The sequence below is a fragment of the Chenopodium quinoa genome, unplaced genomic scaffold (genome assembly GCF_001683475.1).
Source record: "Chenopodium quinoa cultivar QQ74 unplaced genomic scaffold, ASM168347v1, whole genome shotgun sequence".
Taxonomy (NCBI): domain Eukaryota; kingdom Viridiplantae; phylum Streptophyta; class Magnoliopsida; order Caryophyllales; family Amaranthaceae; genus Chenopodium; species Chenopodium quinoa.
In genome coordinates this window covers 5,143,124-5,156,053 of record NW_018745003.1, presented here as the reverse complement: position 1 = coordinate 5,156,053, position 12,930 = coordinate 5,143,124, and the positions used below count along the sequence as shown (strand labels likewise).

Genomic DNA, 12,930 nt, shown 5'->3' with positions numbered 1-12,930 from the left:
TTGTACAGTAGCTTATTTTCATATTTTTGTTTATATATATATATATATATATATATATATATATATATATATATATATATATATATATATATACAGGTTTGTCACCTGTTGGGTACTCGTTACATTATGTTACTTTAAAAAAAATCAAAAAAAGAATAAATAAATAAGAAACCGGTTGTCTAACAAATCTTGCCGTCAATTCATTCATATTATTATTATTATTATTATTATTATATTTTAAAATTTTGAGCCTAGATAAGAGACCCCTTTTCCAATTCAATCCCATTTGCATGTACCCGGTGTACAGTATTTTTACTGTACATCGGGTTTTCGCACGTGCTTTTTTTTTAAAAAAAGAAAATCGCAGAATTTCAAATACCTAAAAATAAAAAAAACGCAGAACAACAATGGAGGAGAGAGAAAGTGAGAAAACGCAGCTATCAATCATCCATTGAGGAGAGAGAAAGTGAGAAATCGCAAAAATTGCAGAAAACGATCATCAATTGAGGAGAAAAAAGGTTAGAAAACGCAAAAATTGCAGAAATCGATCATCAATCGAGGAGAAAAAAGGTGAGAAAATGCACAAATAGAAGAATTTGATCATCAATTAAGGACAAAGAAAGTGAGAAAACTTACAAATTGCAGAATTCGATCATCAATGGAGAATTCGACTTTCGATACAACAAATTGCAGCAATCTCATTCACGAATTGCTACAAAAACAGAGGCAAATTGAGACTGAATTTGAAATCAATTTAAATCGATCGATTATAGAAGAAGAAGAAACTAATTGTTTTGGAGATGAATTCGTACCAATATTCAACAATCCAGACAATGCAGATTAAGCAATCGATAATGCAGATGAAGCAATTGAGAATGCAGAAGACGCAATTCACAATGCACAAAATCAAGTGGTTCCTGATAAATCAATTGATTCAAATTCAGAACAAACAACCAAATCAGATGCAACTGAAGGTAATTTCTATGAATTTTTGAGATTGTATGCAAAAAGTAACCCTTTGAATACATAATTGTTACCCTTTTCATGCATAAACGTGACCATACTTATGCCTAAATGTTACCCTCAGATTGAATGCAGAACTTTTTAGATTGCATGCAAAAAGTAACCCTTTGAATGCCTAAATGTTACCCTTTTCATGCTTAAAAGTGACCCTATTTATGCTCAAATGTTACACTCAGATTGTATGCTGAAAATTCAGATTGTATGCAAAAAGTAACCCTTTGAATGCCTAAACGTTACCTTTTTCATGCATAAAAGTTACCCTATTTATGCTCAAATGTTACACTCAGATTGTATGCTGAAAATTCAGATTGTATGCAAAAAGTAACCCTTTCAATGCCTAAATGTTACCTTTTTCATGCATAAAAGTTACCCTATTTTCAAACGAATATTACCCTTTTTTTTATGCTGTCTGTGGTTATTATCTGATTTGTTTGTATTAAATAACATATACAAATCCAATTGATGTTTATGGTTTAGATCTTAGAGGATCATTTGTTGGTGTGGTAAGAGAAACTTTTGAAGAAATTTTGGAATTGTATGAAAAACATGCTGCTATACTGGGGTTTTCAATAAGAAAACATACAACTAGATTCAAACAACACACAAAAATAGTAACTGAGAAAAACTATGTGTGTTCTGCTGAGGGAAAGAGACATTCAGGTCAGAAGAAAACAAAGTTAGTTGAAATGGTTTATGAAGAGGATGTAAATGTAAAAACAAGAAAGCCAAGACAAGTATCCATTACAAGATCAAATTGCAAGGCATGCATAAGAGCAAAAGTGAATAAAGAAGGACAGTTTGAGGTGGTGGCTCATGTTATTCAGCATAACCACGAGCTACCAAAGCCACAGTGGCATTATTTGCATCGTTCTGAAAGAAAAATGACAGAGGAAATAGTTGTAACAATCAAAACAATGAAATCTTCAGGTCTAACTACAATGGACACTTACAATTACATGGCTACAAAGGCTGGAGGAGAACAGAATATAGGCCATAGTGTTGTAGATCACCTGAATTTCTGCTCAAGGTTAACAATGGAACAAATTGAGGCTGGAGATGCTCAAACTTTAGTGAACATTTTAAGTCAGGAACAATCAGAGGATCCAAACTTCTTTTTTAGAGTGAAGTTTGACAAAGAAGGAAGAATTTGCAATATCTTTTGGAGAGATTCAATGATGCTAGAAGACTATAGGATATATGGAGAAGTTCTTGTCTTTGATACAACATACATAACCAACAGATATAATCTTATATGTGCTCCATTTGTTGGCATAAATAACCACTGGCATAATTGTATGTTTTCTTGTGCTTTTATTGGGGATGAAACGACAGATTCATTTGTGTGGTTACTACAAACCTTCTTCAAAGCTATGGAGGATAGAAAACCAACTTCAATATTCACTGACCAGGACCAAGCAATGGCAAATGCTATACTGGAGGTAAAAGATTTATATTGACATCTTACAGATTTGAGCTATGACAATAAAGTTTTCCTTTTTCACATAAAGTTACCCTTTTAGCTGCATAAAGTTACCCTTTTTAGTGCATAAAGTAACCCTTTTAACAACATAAAGTGACCCATTTATTTTCAATGCAGGTGATTCCTAATACAAGACATAGACTTTGTATATGGCATTTGGAGCAAAATGCCATAACCAGATGTGGAGCTCTTAAAAAAGACAAAGAATTCAAATTTGCATTCAACCAGTGCTTAAAGATGTGTGTGACAGAACAAGAATTCGAAGCAAAGTGGCAAGCAATGTTGCAAAAATATGAGTTGACAGAACACTCTTGGTACAAAAGAGTGTATGAGTTAAAAGACAAATGGTGTCCTCCCCTTTGTAGAGATTTCTTTTCAGCAGGGATCTTATTGTCACAAAGGAGTGAAAGCACTAATCATGCCATAGGATTCAGAGCAAGTAAAGCAACTACTTTGACAGAATTTTATACCATATTTAAGAAGACAACTAATCGTTGGAGAAGCACAGAGAAATATGATGAGTTTACCTATAGCAAGTCAATAACATTCACTTCATTGCCTCTATCTGGAATGCTAAAGCATGCCGCACAGGTAAAAAGTTAACTGACAAGTACATAAATTACACCTAATATATGGCAATTTAAATGAAGCTACATGATTTTGATGTACAGGTTTTCACTTTATCACTCTTTAGAAATTTTGAAGAGGAGTTTGGATACTCTATGGCAACAACTGTTCAAATGTTAGGCAATAATGAAGAATGCCTACTTTATCAAGTAACACTAGAAGACAAGCCATGGTCTGCACATCAAGTAAACTATATACAAGAGAGCCAAACTGTATGGTGTACTTGCAAAAACTTTGAAGCATCTGGATGGTTATGTTATCATTGCATCAGAATTCTACATTTGCATTCAGTAACAAGAATACCAGACAAGTATGTTTCAAAAACATGGACTAAGTTTGCAAAAACAGAGGCATGGGATAGGTTGAAGAATCAGGATCCTAAATAGCAATATATTCATGGAGGCAAACAATGATGAGGAAATACTACAATCTAATCTTAAAAAGTCAAGAAAATGAAGAGACAAGAGCATTTATGGAAGAAAGCTTCAGAAACAGTCTTAAAATGGTGGAAGACTTACTTGCTAGTGCTGCTCAGAAAGAAAGTGCAGAAGCTGCTTCTAACATTCCTGATGTGGCAGACAACACTCAAAGCAATACTGACGCTTCTTCAGCATCGAGTACAAGCACATGTGTACCAATAATTCTTGATCCTAAAAGGGCTGTAACAAAAGGAAGAAGCAAGAGAGCAAAAGGAGGACTTGAAAAAAGCAAGAGAAAAAGAAAACCAGCACTACCACCTCCAAATTCAGAATTTGGATCAAAGACACCTAACTTACGACTCTTTTAAGATCTTTTTTAGAACATTTTTTTTTTCGAATTAATATACCTTGTATTGTTAAACTATTTTTCTTTTGTTTTTTTACTCTATGACTAGTTTAATGAAAATGTGATTGACACTTTTATTAGCACATGTTTAATTATTGGAACACATCAACTTATGTTACCCTTTTAACGTATAAAAGTGACCCTTTTCATGCATAAAAGTGACCCTTTTCATGCATAAAAGTTATCCTTTCTATCCACTAAATCAACCTTTTCTTTGGCAATAGTTACCCTTTCTATTAATAAAAGTTAACCCTTTTATCAATAAAAGTTACCCTTTTCATGCATAAAAGTTACACTATCTACCCACAAAAGTATACCTTATCATGTATAAACTTATTATTTCTACCCACAAAAGTAACCCTTTTTATGCTACAAAGTAAACCTTTTTATGCATGAAAGTGACCCTTTTCATGCATAAAAGTTATCCTTTCTATCCACTAAATCAACCTTTTCTTTTCTAATAGTTACCCTTTCTGTTAATAAAAGTTACCCTTTTTATCACTAAAAGTTATCCTTTTCATGCATAAAACCCCTGACCCTTTTATTTTACAGAAAAAAGTGTCCCTTTTCATGAATAGAAGTGACCCTTTTTCTACATAAAAGTGACCCTTTTCATTGCTAAAATTACCATTTCTAACAATAAAATCTACCTTTTTCTTGCTTAAAAGTTACCCTTTCTATAAATAAAAGTTACCCTTTCTATAAATAAAAGTTACCCTTTTCTGCATAAAAGTTACCCCATAAAAAACATAAAAATAAACCTTTTAATTACATTATGTATTCACATACATCAGTATTCCAAAAACAACTAAAGACTTTAAACTAAGTTTAATTACATCATTAAACTTAATGTATGCACATACATTAAGTTTTTTCATTGTTAAAAAAACCCCCTGAACTAATCAGCTAACAACTATCAATTATTTCACTATTTAGAAGGAGTAAACTTTTTTGCCTGCTTTTTTGCCCTTTTTCCTTTGTTCTTTTCCTCTTCTCCCTCTGCCTTTGCTTCTGCTTCTGCTGCCATTTTTCTTTCTTCTGTTTCTCTCTTCTTCTTTGCAGCAATTGCAGCCTTTAATCTTTCTTCAATTCCATTGACATAAGCAGGATCTTTCTTCTTCTCATTGAACTTCTGTAATTCTGACAACACATCGTTCCTAGATTCATTCAAATCACACAGTACCAGTGTGGTACAGATCTCTCCTCATAAAAATTTCCTTCCATTAATCTCAAAACAGCAAAAAAATAAAAATTATCAATATGTAATTAATAAAAGCATTAGAAAGGAAAAAACTACAGAAAGTATATAGATAATTACTGTTTTGAGATCATTGAATTTGAACGATTCACCAACAAAATGGAGCATGTGATACATGACAAAGACCCCACAGTCCAAATTCTCAACTTTTTCTTTTCTCCATTCCAACTCAACAACTTCAAAACCATAAGAAGGTAGCTGAGAACTCTTTGGATGATTTCTTTTGCCAAGAAAAGCACCCATTTGAACACACTGACATAAAATATAAAATTTTAGAATACATTAAAATAAAAAAAGTTAAAATGGAAACAATGAATCAACAGTAACATAACAAAAAAAACAAACATAAACATACCATCTTTGAACACAATTCTTTTGTATAAACAAGAGCAGAATCAGTCCAGATAATGTTGTCAAGATAATATACCAACTCTTTTGTATGATCAATAACATACAAAATGTAGTGATTCTCAATAAGAACAGGAAAATAGATCTGAAACAGCAAAATTAAAGAGATTTAAACAGAGCATATCATAAAGAGAACTCTTTTAAATTTATTACATTAAGTTTAGAATAAAAATACCAGATCAGCATCCATTATATTACATTCTGGATTCTCATAGCTAACCCAACCTTCCCATATGTCGTGCAAATCCTTAACAGCACTAGATATGTTACCTTTGCCAATATTGTCACAAACATGCAAGAATGAAAACTATTAAAGTATAAGATCTCAATAATATATATATAAAGTAAATGTGTTAAGATATAAAAAAAGGAATGAAATAACTTACACTCTGCCTAACACCGAAGAAGAATTTCCGAGGACCAGTAGCCTGAAAACATGCTTTCTCATTCAAATACAGACAGAAGCAATCAATAACGCACCATCGAATCCTGAGTGGAGCAACAAGGGACACCATGTCTTCTCTTGGAATTAAATAGTTCATTCCAAAAGTAACAAGGCTTTTACTGAAACAATAAAAAATAAGATCAACATTAAAAAAAAAAATATAAGAAAAAAAACAGATAAAAAAATAATTATAATAAAAAAGGACACTTAACTTCCTATCCATTGAAACATCCTTCAGCAAACAATAATCGAGAATTTCCAAATGTAACTGAGGCAAATTCTTGAAAATCCGAGCATTGCTCTTTACAAAAAGAGTTACAAAAGGCACCTGCACACCTACATGTCCACAGTCCAGAGAACATAGAGATTTATTTGCTCTAAGTCGAGGAGGTTCATTTTGATCAATATGCCCGACAAGAATATTTTGAGTAGGACCAGGAATGATAGCAGAAGGTCCAGAACCATTAAGGCCTTCATTAACTATTTTTCCATGACCATTGTCATTATCCTTAGGAATATTTTCATTGAAACCTTGTGCAGGTTCTTTTTCAAGAACAAAATCTTTGTTACCTTCTGTAGGTTCATAAAAACTGCGAAACATATCATGTACAGACTTCATTTTATTACACTCATCAATTAAACCATCTAAAATCTTCGAATAATGAGGATCAGAGAGTAGCAGTTCAGTTTGAGAAACTGAAACAAAATCATCAGAAGATAATGAAACACTTCTGCGAGAAGTAATCAGATCATTCAAGGTTTGAAAACCAGTTGACTGAACAAATAATAAAACATCCATATTTCTTTTAAACAAAAGAAACGTTTCATGAACAACCTACAAACATATGAACAATGAAAAAAAATGTTACAAATAAAAATAATAAAATAAGTAGGAAATCTAAATATATGCTAAAAGTGACCCTTTTAAATGCATAAACTGACCCTTTTAAATGAAAAAAAGTTACCCTTTTTTATGAATAAAGTAACCCTTTTAACTTAATATTGAAGATAACTTTAATGAAACTAAAGGGTAACTTCGGTGCAAATAAAGGGTAACTTTGGTACACAAAAAGGGTAACTTTTGTACACAAAAGGGTAACTATTGTACACAAAATGGTAACTTTTGTACACAAAAAAGGGTAACTTTTGTACACAAAAAGCAATAATAACTAAACATATAAGAAAACAGAACACTTACATCAGTTGAATTTTTTTTAATTTCTTCATCGGTCATAATACCTTCTGGAAGCTCAAATGCAACAATGCGACCAGTGGTACCACTTGTAGAAGGACCCTTATCATAACCCAAAATAGGAGCTGGCTTAAAAACAGTTCCCCTAAAATTAAGCTGTGACACAGGATATGTAATAGTATCCAATGGTCCCTGCCCATAACCACCATCTTTGATCTCTAACTTAATTCGCTTCTTAATCTTTACATCCGTCCAATGTTGAATTAAAGGAAGAGTACTACTTTCCTTTTCACCTTGAAAATTTAGACGATGAAAATACATAATTTGCAAAACCAGCAAACAACCACTAACATTTTGAGCATTTTCATCATCCTTATACTTCTGAACAGCCTTCTTTAACTTTTTTAAAACATATGAACACCAATCAAAAGTTTTAATTTCATCAACTTTTTCAACATCTTTCAGCAACTTCAATGAAACAGTCCCATTAGTAGTAGGAGCTAAAAAGCTAGACATAGCTTGAAGAACAAAACACCTCTTAAATTCTTCCCCTCCATCAACCAAATCAACCATCCTAGACTCCAATTTTGACAAATGAAGAGGTTGCTTACCAGAAAGACCATAATCAGATCTCCATGCCTGAATGATACGTTTATCTACACTTTCATCTTCAGAATATTTATTAAGTTCAGGAACACAAATATCAGTCAAAGGCAAGCAAAACACATCGCATATATCATTTCTAGTAACAACAAATTCTTTACCAGTAGCGATGGTAAACATGCAGCTACCAGCATTGAAGTTTTCAACAAGCCAAGGTAGCATTTGACGATTAAGAGTTTTCAATTTAAGATGTAATAAACCTCCAAAACCAATTTCTTCAACAACCTGTTTTTGCTCAGGACTAAAGTTCTGCAGCAATATTTCCAATGAATAGGGTTCACATCTTGCAATGATTCTTCTTTGCTCCCTAAATAGAAAAAAAAAATGTAACTAAAACAATATAAAATAAAAACAAAATATAATTAAAAATGTAATAAAAAAATATGTATACTTACATAAAAGATTCAGAATCAGATTCAGAAAGCATTTCATAATCAGAATCTTCCACTGTATTAGCTTTCTTAGGTACAATTTTGGCCTTCTTAGGAACTATTTTGGCCTTCTCAGACTCTGGTTTGTCACTCTCAGGAATTTTCCCAGCCTTTTTAGATACTGCTTTGCTCTTCTCAGGAGCTATCTGGGTCTTTTTTGGTACTGGTTTAGGCTTAGCAGGCTCTTTAGGCTTTCCTTTTCCTTTTGTAGGCTTTTTATAACGATAACCACCTATTGAACCACCTGTATTTAATTATTAAAGTAATATAAATACAAATTCAGAAATTACTCATGGAAAAATATAGAATAATGTGCACAAATGACATTTTTAAATGCATAAAGTGACCCTTTTAACAGCACAAAGTAACCCTTTTAACAGCACAAAGTGACCCTTTCAACATCACAAAGTGACCCTTTTAACAGTATAAAGTGACCCTTTTAACAGCATAAAGTGACCCTTTTAACAGCATAAAGTGACCCTTTTATATGCAAAAAGTGACTCTTTTAACTGAAAAAGTTATTCATTTAACAACATTCACTGACTCTTTTCACAGCATAAAGTGACCCTTTTAACATCACAAAGTGACCCTTTTAACATCACAAAGTGACCCTTTTAACAGCATAAAGTGACCTTTTTAACAGCATAAAGTGACCCTTTTGTCTGCAAAAAGTGACCCTTTTATATGCAAAAAGTGACCCTTTTAACTGAAAAAGTTAATCATTTAACAACATATAGTGACTCTTTTAACAGCATAAAGTTACCCTTTTAACATCATAAAGTGAACATTGTCAAAACATATAAATGACACACATGTCTATTACTCAAACACAATGAGCAATGCATATATGCATGTTAATCAAACACAGATGCACAAACACAATGCGAATATGCCTATTATACACATAATCTAACTAAAACATTGTCAAAACATATAAATGACACATATATCTATTACTCACACACAATGCACAATGCACATATTAGTGTTACTCAAACACATATACACAAACACAATGCAGATATGCATACTATTCTCATAATCTAACTAAAACCTAAACAAATAATCAGTTTAATTAGCATTCTCTGACTAAAACCTAACATACAAAATTTGAAGAATAATAAGCAATGAATAAAACTTCTGAAAACAAACATGCAAAATTTGTTTAACATATAACAACACCACAACACATGTATAACAAATTTTGAACCAATTATACACAATGAACAATAAAATAAAGCAAAATTAAACATAATAACTTCAAAATTAAAATTCAATTATCATAATATGCATAAAAAATCAACAGAAAACTATAAAAAATAACATGCACTACTAATTCGACATATATAAGCGAAAATTCAATTGAAAATTTGAAAAAATGATGAAAAATTTAAATATACACACCTTCTTCAGCATCTACAACCTTCTTTGTAATCTTCTTCTTCACCATTTCAGAATCAAACACTACGAAAATCGAAAACAAAATCAAAAAACCTAAAAATCGAAGAACCAAAACAATTTAAACTAACAAAAATCTAAAAAAAAAATAAGTAACCGAACCTGAATTTAGCAAATAACAACTTCACAAGTGAAAGAGAAGAGAGAAAAAGCTCAAAAATCAACAATGGAGGAGATAGAACACGCTCGAAATTGCCAGTTAATTGCTTTTTAGAGAGAGAAAAACGAGGAGAGAGAAAGCTAGTGGTGAATGAATGAAGAGAGAAAATCGAGGAGAGAGAAAGTTCTATTTGTTCTTTATTTTGGCAATCATTATGACGCACGTGCCACCCTACTTAATTGGCAGTTGTTGGTTGTCCAAAATTTCCGCCATTCACTAATTTAATGAACACCGGCTTTTTTTAAAAATTTGTGTTTCCAATTAGGGGGTTTTTTAAAATGTGATATAAGAGACCCCTTCTTGCTCTTATGTGGTTCCATGTACAGTTTTCATGTATAATTTAAAGGGTTGGATAAATAACCACCTAAGAAAGAAAAGGGGTTTCTTATTGTCTTTAAGAAACCACCTCCAAAAAGGGGTTTCTTTACCTAAGAGGTCGCTGACCTTAAGACCCCCTCTCATGTGGTCTCAAAGGGAGGTTTTAGGGGGTTTCTTATGGGTTTTTTGTAGTAGTGTTGATTGTACACCCAAGAAGCAAGAATAGGATGCAGATGAATGATTTTGCTGGTCACATATTCTTGTAATCAAAATTTATACCTTAGTTATAGCTAAGATCTAAGTGCATAGTTTAGCAGTTGAACAATCTATTCTATAGAGAAGTGGTTAATTAATGTTATTGTAGCACATGTATCATCATATAATGAAGGAACAGTAAAAAGTAAAGTAAACACAGAAATTTGTATAGATAGATGTATTAGAAGCATTTCAAAGTTTGTGTGAGATGAGTAGCAATTAACATGTTTTGATTAAGTTAATTAAAGTCAAAAGAAATGAAGTACTTGGAATGCGATTATAAGAAAATCATACAATCTCCGAGTGATCAGCCCCCGTGCCGCACATGGACAAGATGAAATAGTAGTAAGTGGGAGCTAGAGCTACTAATCATATATTAAAATATTTTAATATAACTACTACCAATTCATTTAAATGTACCATTATATAACACTGGTACCTACTTGTATGTTCCGCAACTGAAAAACAACTGAAGTAGTATTAACTTATAGAGTCATGGCAAACTGGAATTTGTTGTTACTCGTCATCATTTCTATACTTGTAGTAAAACCATCATCATCAACCAATAATATTGTTGTTGGTGATGATACAACCATCGATGCCTTTATCCAATGCCTAGGGAAACAATCCCATCCTTCAAATTACCCTATCTCCGATGTTATATACACCCCAACTAACTCCTCCTTTCAGGAACTCCTCGACAACCGTATTCACAATCTTCGATATCAACAATCCACCACTCGCAAGCCGTTGCTCATTCTAGCTCCTAAGAGCGAGCTCAATGTGCCTGCTGTCATCACTTGCGCTAGAGCCAATGGTCTTAAGATCAAGATTAGGAGCGGGGGCCATGACTTCGAGGGGATCTCTTACACGGCCCCCTTTCCTTTCATCTTACTCGATTTGTTCAACCTCAACAGTGTTGAGATTGACATCAATGTTGAGACGGCATGGGTTCAATCGGGGGCCACTTTAGGCCAGATTTACTATAGGATTGCGGAGAAGAGCCCTGTCCATGCCTTCCCTGCAGGAGTGTGCCCCACCGTCGGTGCAGGGGGACACGTTAGTGGGGGAGGATATGGGGCCTTGATGAGAAAGTATGGCTTGTCTGTCGACAACATTGTCGATGCTCGTGTTGTCGATGCCAATGGGAAGATTCTGGATAGGGATGCAATGGGCGAGGACTTCTTCTGGGCCATTCGCGGTGGTGGAGGCTCTAGTTTCGGGGTCATCTTGGCTTGGAAGCTTCGTCTTGTTCGTGTGCCTCCTACCGTCACTGTCTTCAATGTCGAAAAAGATGTCGATTCTCCAGGTACATACGTGCTATAATATAATTATATAGGGAACAATTCGTACATATTTGATACTACCAAGGTTGTTAGGATCGGGATCCTACCTTGGATCGATGAGGGGGGATGGGATCGATAGAATCGGATCGTAGAATCGTACAAATATACTGTACATTTATTTAACAAATTTGTAATCCCAACAGGAGTAAATCACATCTTATACAAATGGCAAAACATAGCTCACAAGCTCCCCGAGGATCTTCTAGTAAGGGTAGAATCAAGCCCCGATCCAACAACATCGGGTAACTTTTCAATAAAAGCGTCCTTCATCTCAATGTTTCTTGGGGATAGGGAGAGCCTCCTTCAGATCATGGACAAAAGCTTCCCTGAGCTAGGAATAACCCGACAAGATTGTAAGGAGATGTCATGGATTGATTCCGCAATGTTTTGGCATCGCATTCCTCAAGGCACCCCACGCGAAATCTTACTCAACTACGACATAAAACATCCAGCATATCGTAAGATCAAGGGGGACTTCATCAAGAAGCCAATCCCTGAAGCAGCGCTACCCAAAGTGTGGGAAAAGATTAGGCAAACGGGCTTCTTGTATATGGAGTGGACTCCTTTTGGAGGAAGGATGGATGAGATCGACGAATCTGCAGTCCCTTTTGCTCATCGAAAGGGCAACTCGTTCATGATCTTCTATGACTTGTTATGGGTTGAGGATGGCATGAATGAGTTTTACTTGAACAAGGCTAAGGAGTTGTACGACTTTATGGGACAGTTTGCGTCTGATTCTCCAAGAGAAGCTGTCCTAAATTATGTGGATTTGGATATTGGATCTTCTTGGGAGAAATACTTCAAAGGTAATTTTCCCAAGTTGGTCATGGTAAAAACTAGGGTTGATCCTACTAATTTTTTCTCCCATGAGCAAAGTATCCCAACACTCTATATGTTGTTGGATAATAGGGACTTTAAAAGAGGTTACAATGGACTTTTACGTTTGCCTATGTAATAATTATTTTGCTCTACCTTATAAATTTACTATTCAAAGTCAAAATCTTAATTTAATAAGAAAAATGATTCAATCATTTGGTACTA

At 33.7% G+C, this 12,930-nt stretch overlaps 3 protein-coding genes across 3 annotated transcripts; 2 read left to right on the top strand and 1 right to left on the bottom strand.

Moving 5' to 3' along the window:
* Positions 1 to 1,709: 1,709 nt before the first annotated feature.
* LOC110707664 (protein FAR1-RELATED SEQUENCE 5-like) lies at positions 1,710 to 3,516 on the top strand. Its single transcript, XM_021885685.1, has 3 exons — positions 1,710 to 2,462; positions 2,621 to 3,094; positions 3,175 to 3,516. The coding sequence occupies exons 1-3, from the start codon at positions 1,710 to 1,712 to the stop codon at positions 3,514 to 3,516; spliced, it is 1,569 nt and encodes a 522-aa protein (XP_021741377.1).
* Positions 3,517 to 7,165: 3,649 nt separating this feature from the next.
* LOC110707663 lies at positions 7,166 to 8,700 on the bottom strand. The gene is made up of 2 exons (XM_021885684.1): positions 8,317 to 8,700; positions 7,166 to 8,228 (listed from the first exon to the last, which is right to left on the bottom strand). The coding sequence occupies exons 1-2, from the start codon at positions 8,346 to 8,348 to the stop codon at positions 7,166 to 7,168; spliced, it is 1,095 nt and encodes a 364-aa protein (XP_021741376.1). The 5' UTR covers positions 8,349 to 8,700.
* Positions 8,701 to 10,942: 2,242 nt separating this feature from the next.
* Positions 10,943 to 12,930, top strand: LOC110708073 (berberine bridge enzyme-like 14). The gene is made up of 2 exons (XM_021886178.1): positions 10,943 to 11,852; positions 12,033 to 12,930. Exons 1-2 carry the CDS (start codon positions 11,039 to 11,041, stop codon positions 12,842 to 12,844), a joined length of 1,626 nt encoding a protein of 541 aa, XP_021741870.1. The 5' UTR covers positions 10,943 to 11,038; the 3' UTR covers positions 12,845 to 12,930.

Bases quoted from the DNA above. Each gene is read 5' to 3' on its own strand.
- LOC110707664 (XM_021885685.1), top strand. From the start codon at position 1,710: ATGGTTTATGAAGAGGATGTAAATGTAAAAACAAGAAAGCCAAGACAA. The intron at 2,463-2,620 runs GTAAAAGATTTA...TTTTCAATGCAG, and splicing joins TGGCAAATGCTATACTGGAG to GTGATTCCTAATACAAGACA. The intron at 3,095-3,174 runs GTAAAAAGTTAA...TTTGATGTACAG, and splicing joins TGCTAAAGCATGCCGCACAG to GTTTTCACTTTATCACTCTT.
- LOC110707663 (XM_021885684.1), bottom strand. From the start codon at position 8,348: ATGCTTTCTGAATCTGATTCTGAATCTTTTAT. The intron at 8,229-8,316 runs GTAAGTATACAT...TTTTCTATTTAG, and splicing joins TCTGATTCTGAATCTTTTAT to GGAGCAAAGAAGAATCATTG.
- LOC110708073 (XM_021886178.1), top strand. From the start codon at position 11,039: ATGGCAAACTGGAATTTGTTGTTACTCGTCATCATTTCTATACTTGTA. The intron at 11,853-12,032 runs GTACATACGTGC...TAATCCCAACAG, and splicing joins AAAAGATGTCGATTCTCCAG to GAGTAAATCACATCTTATAC.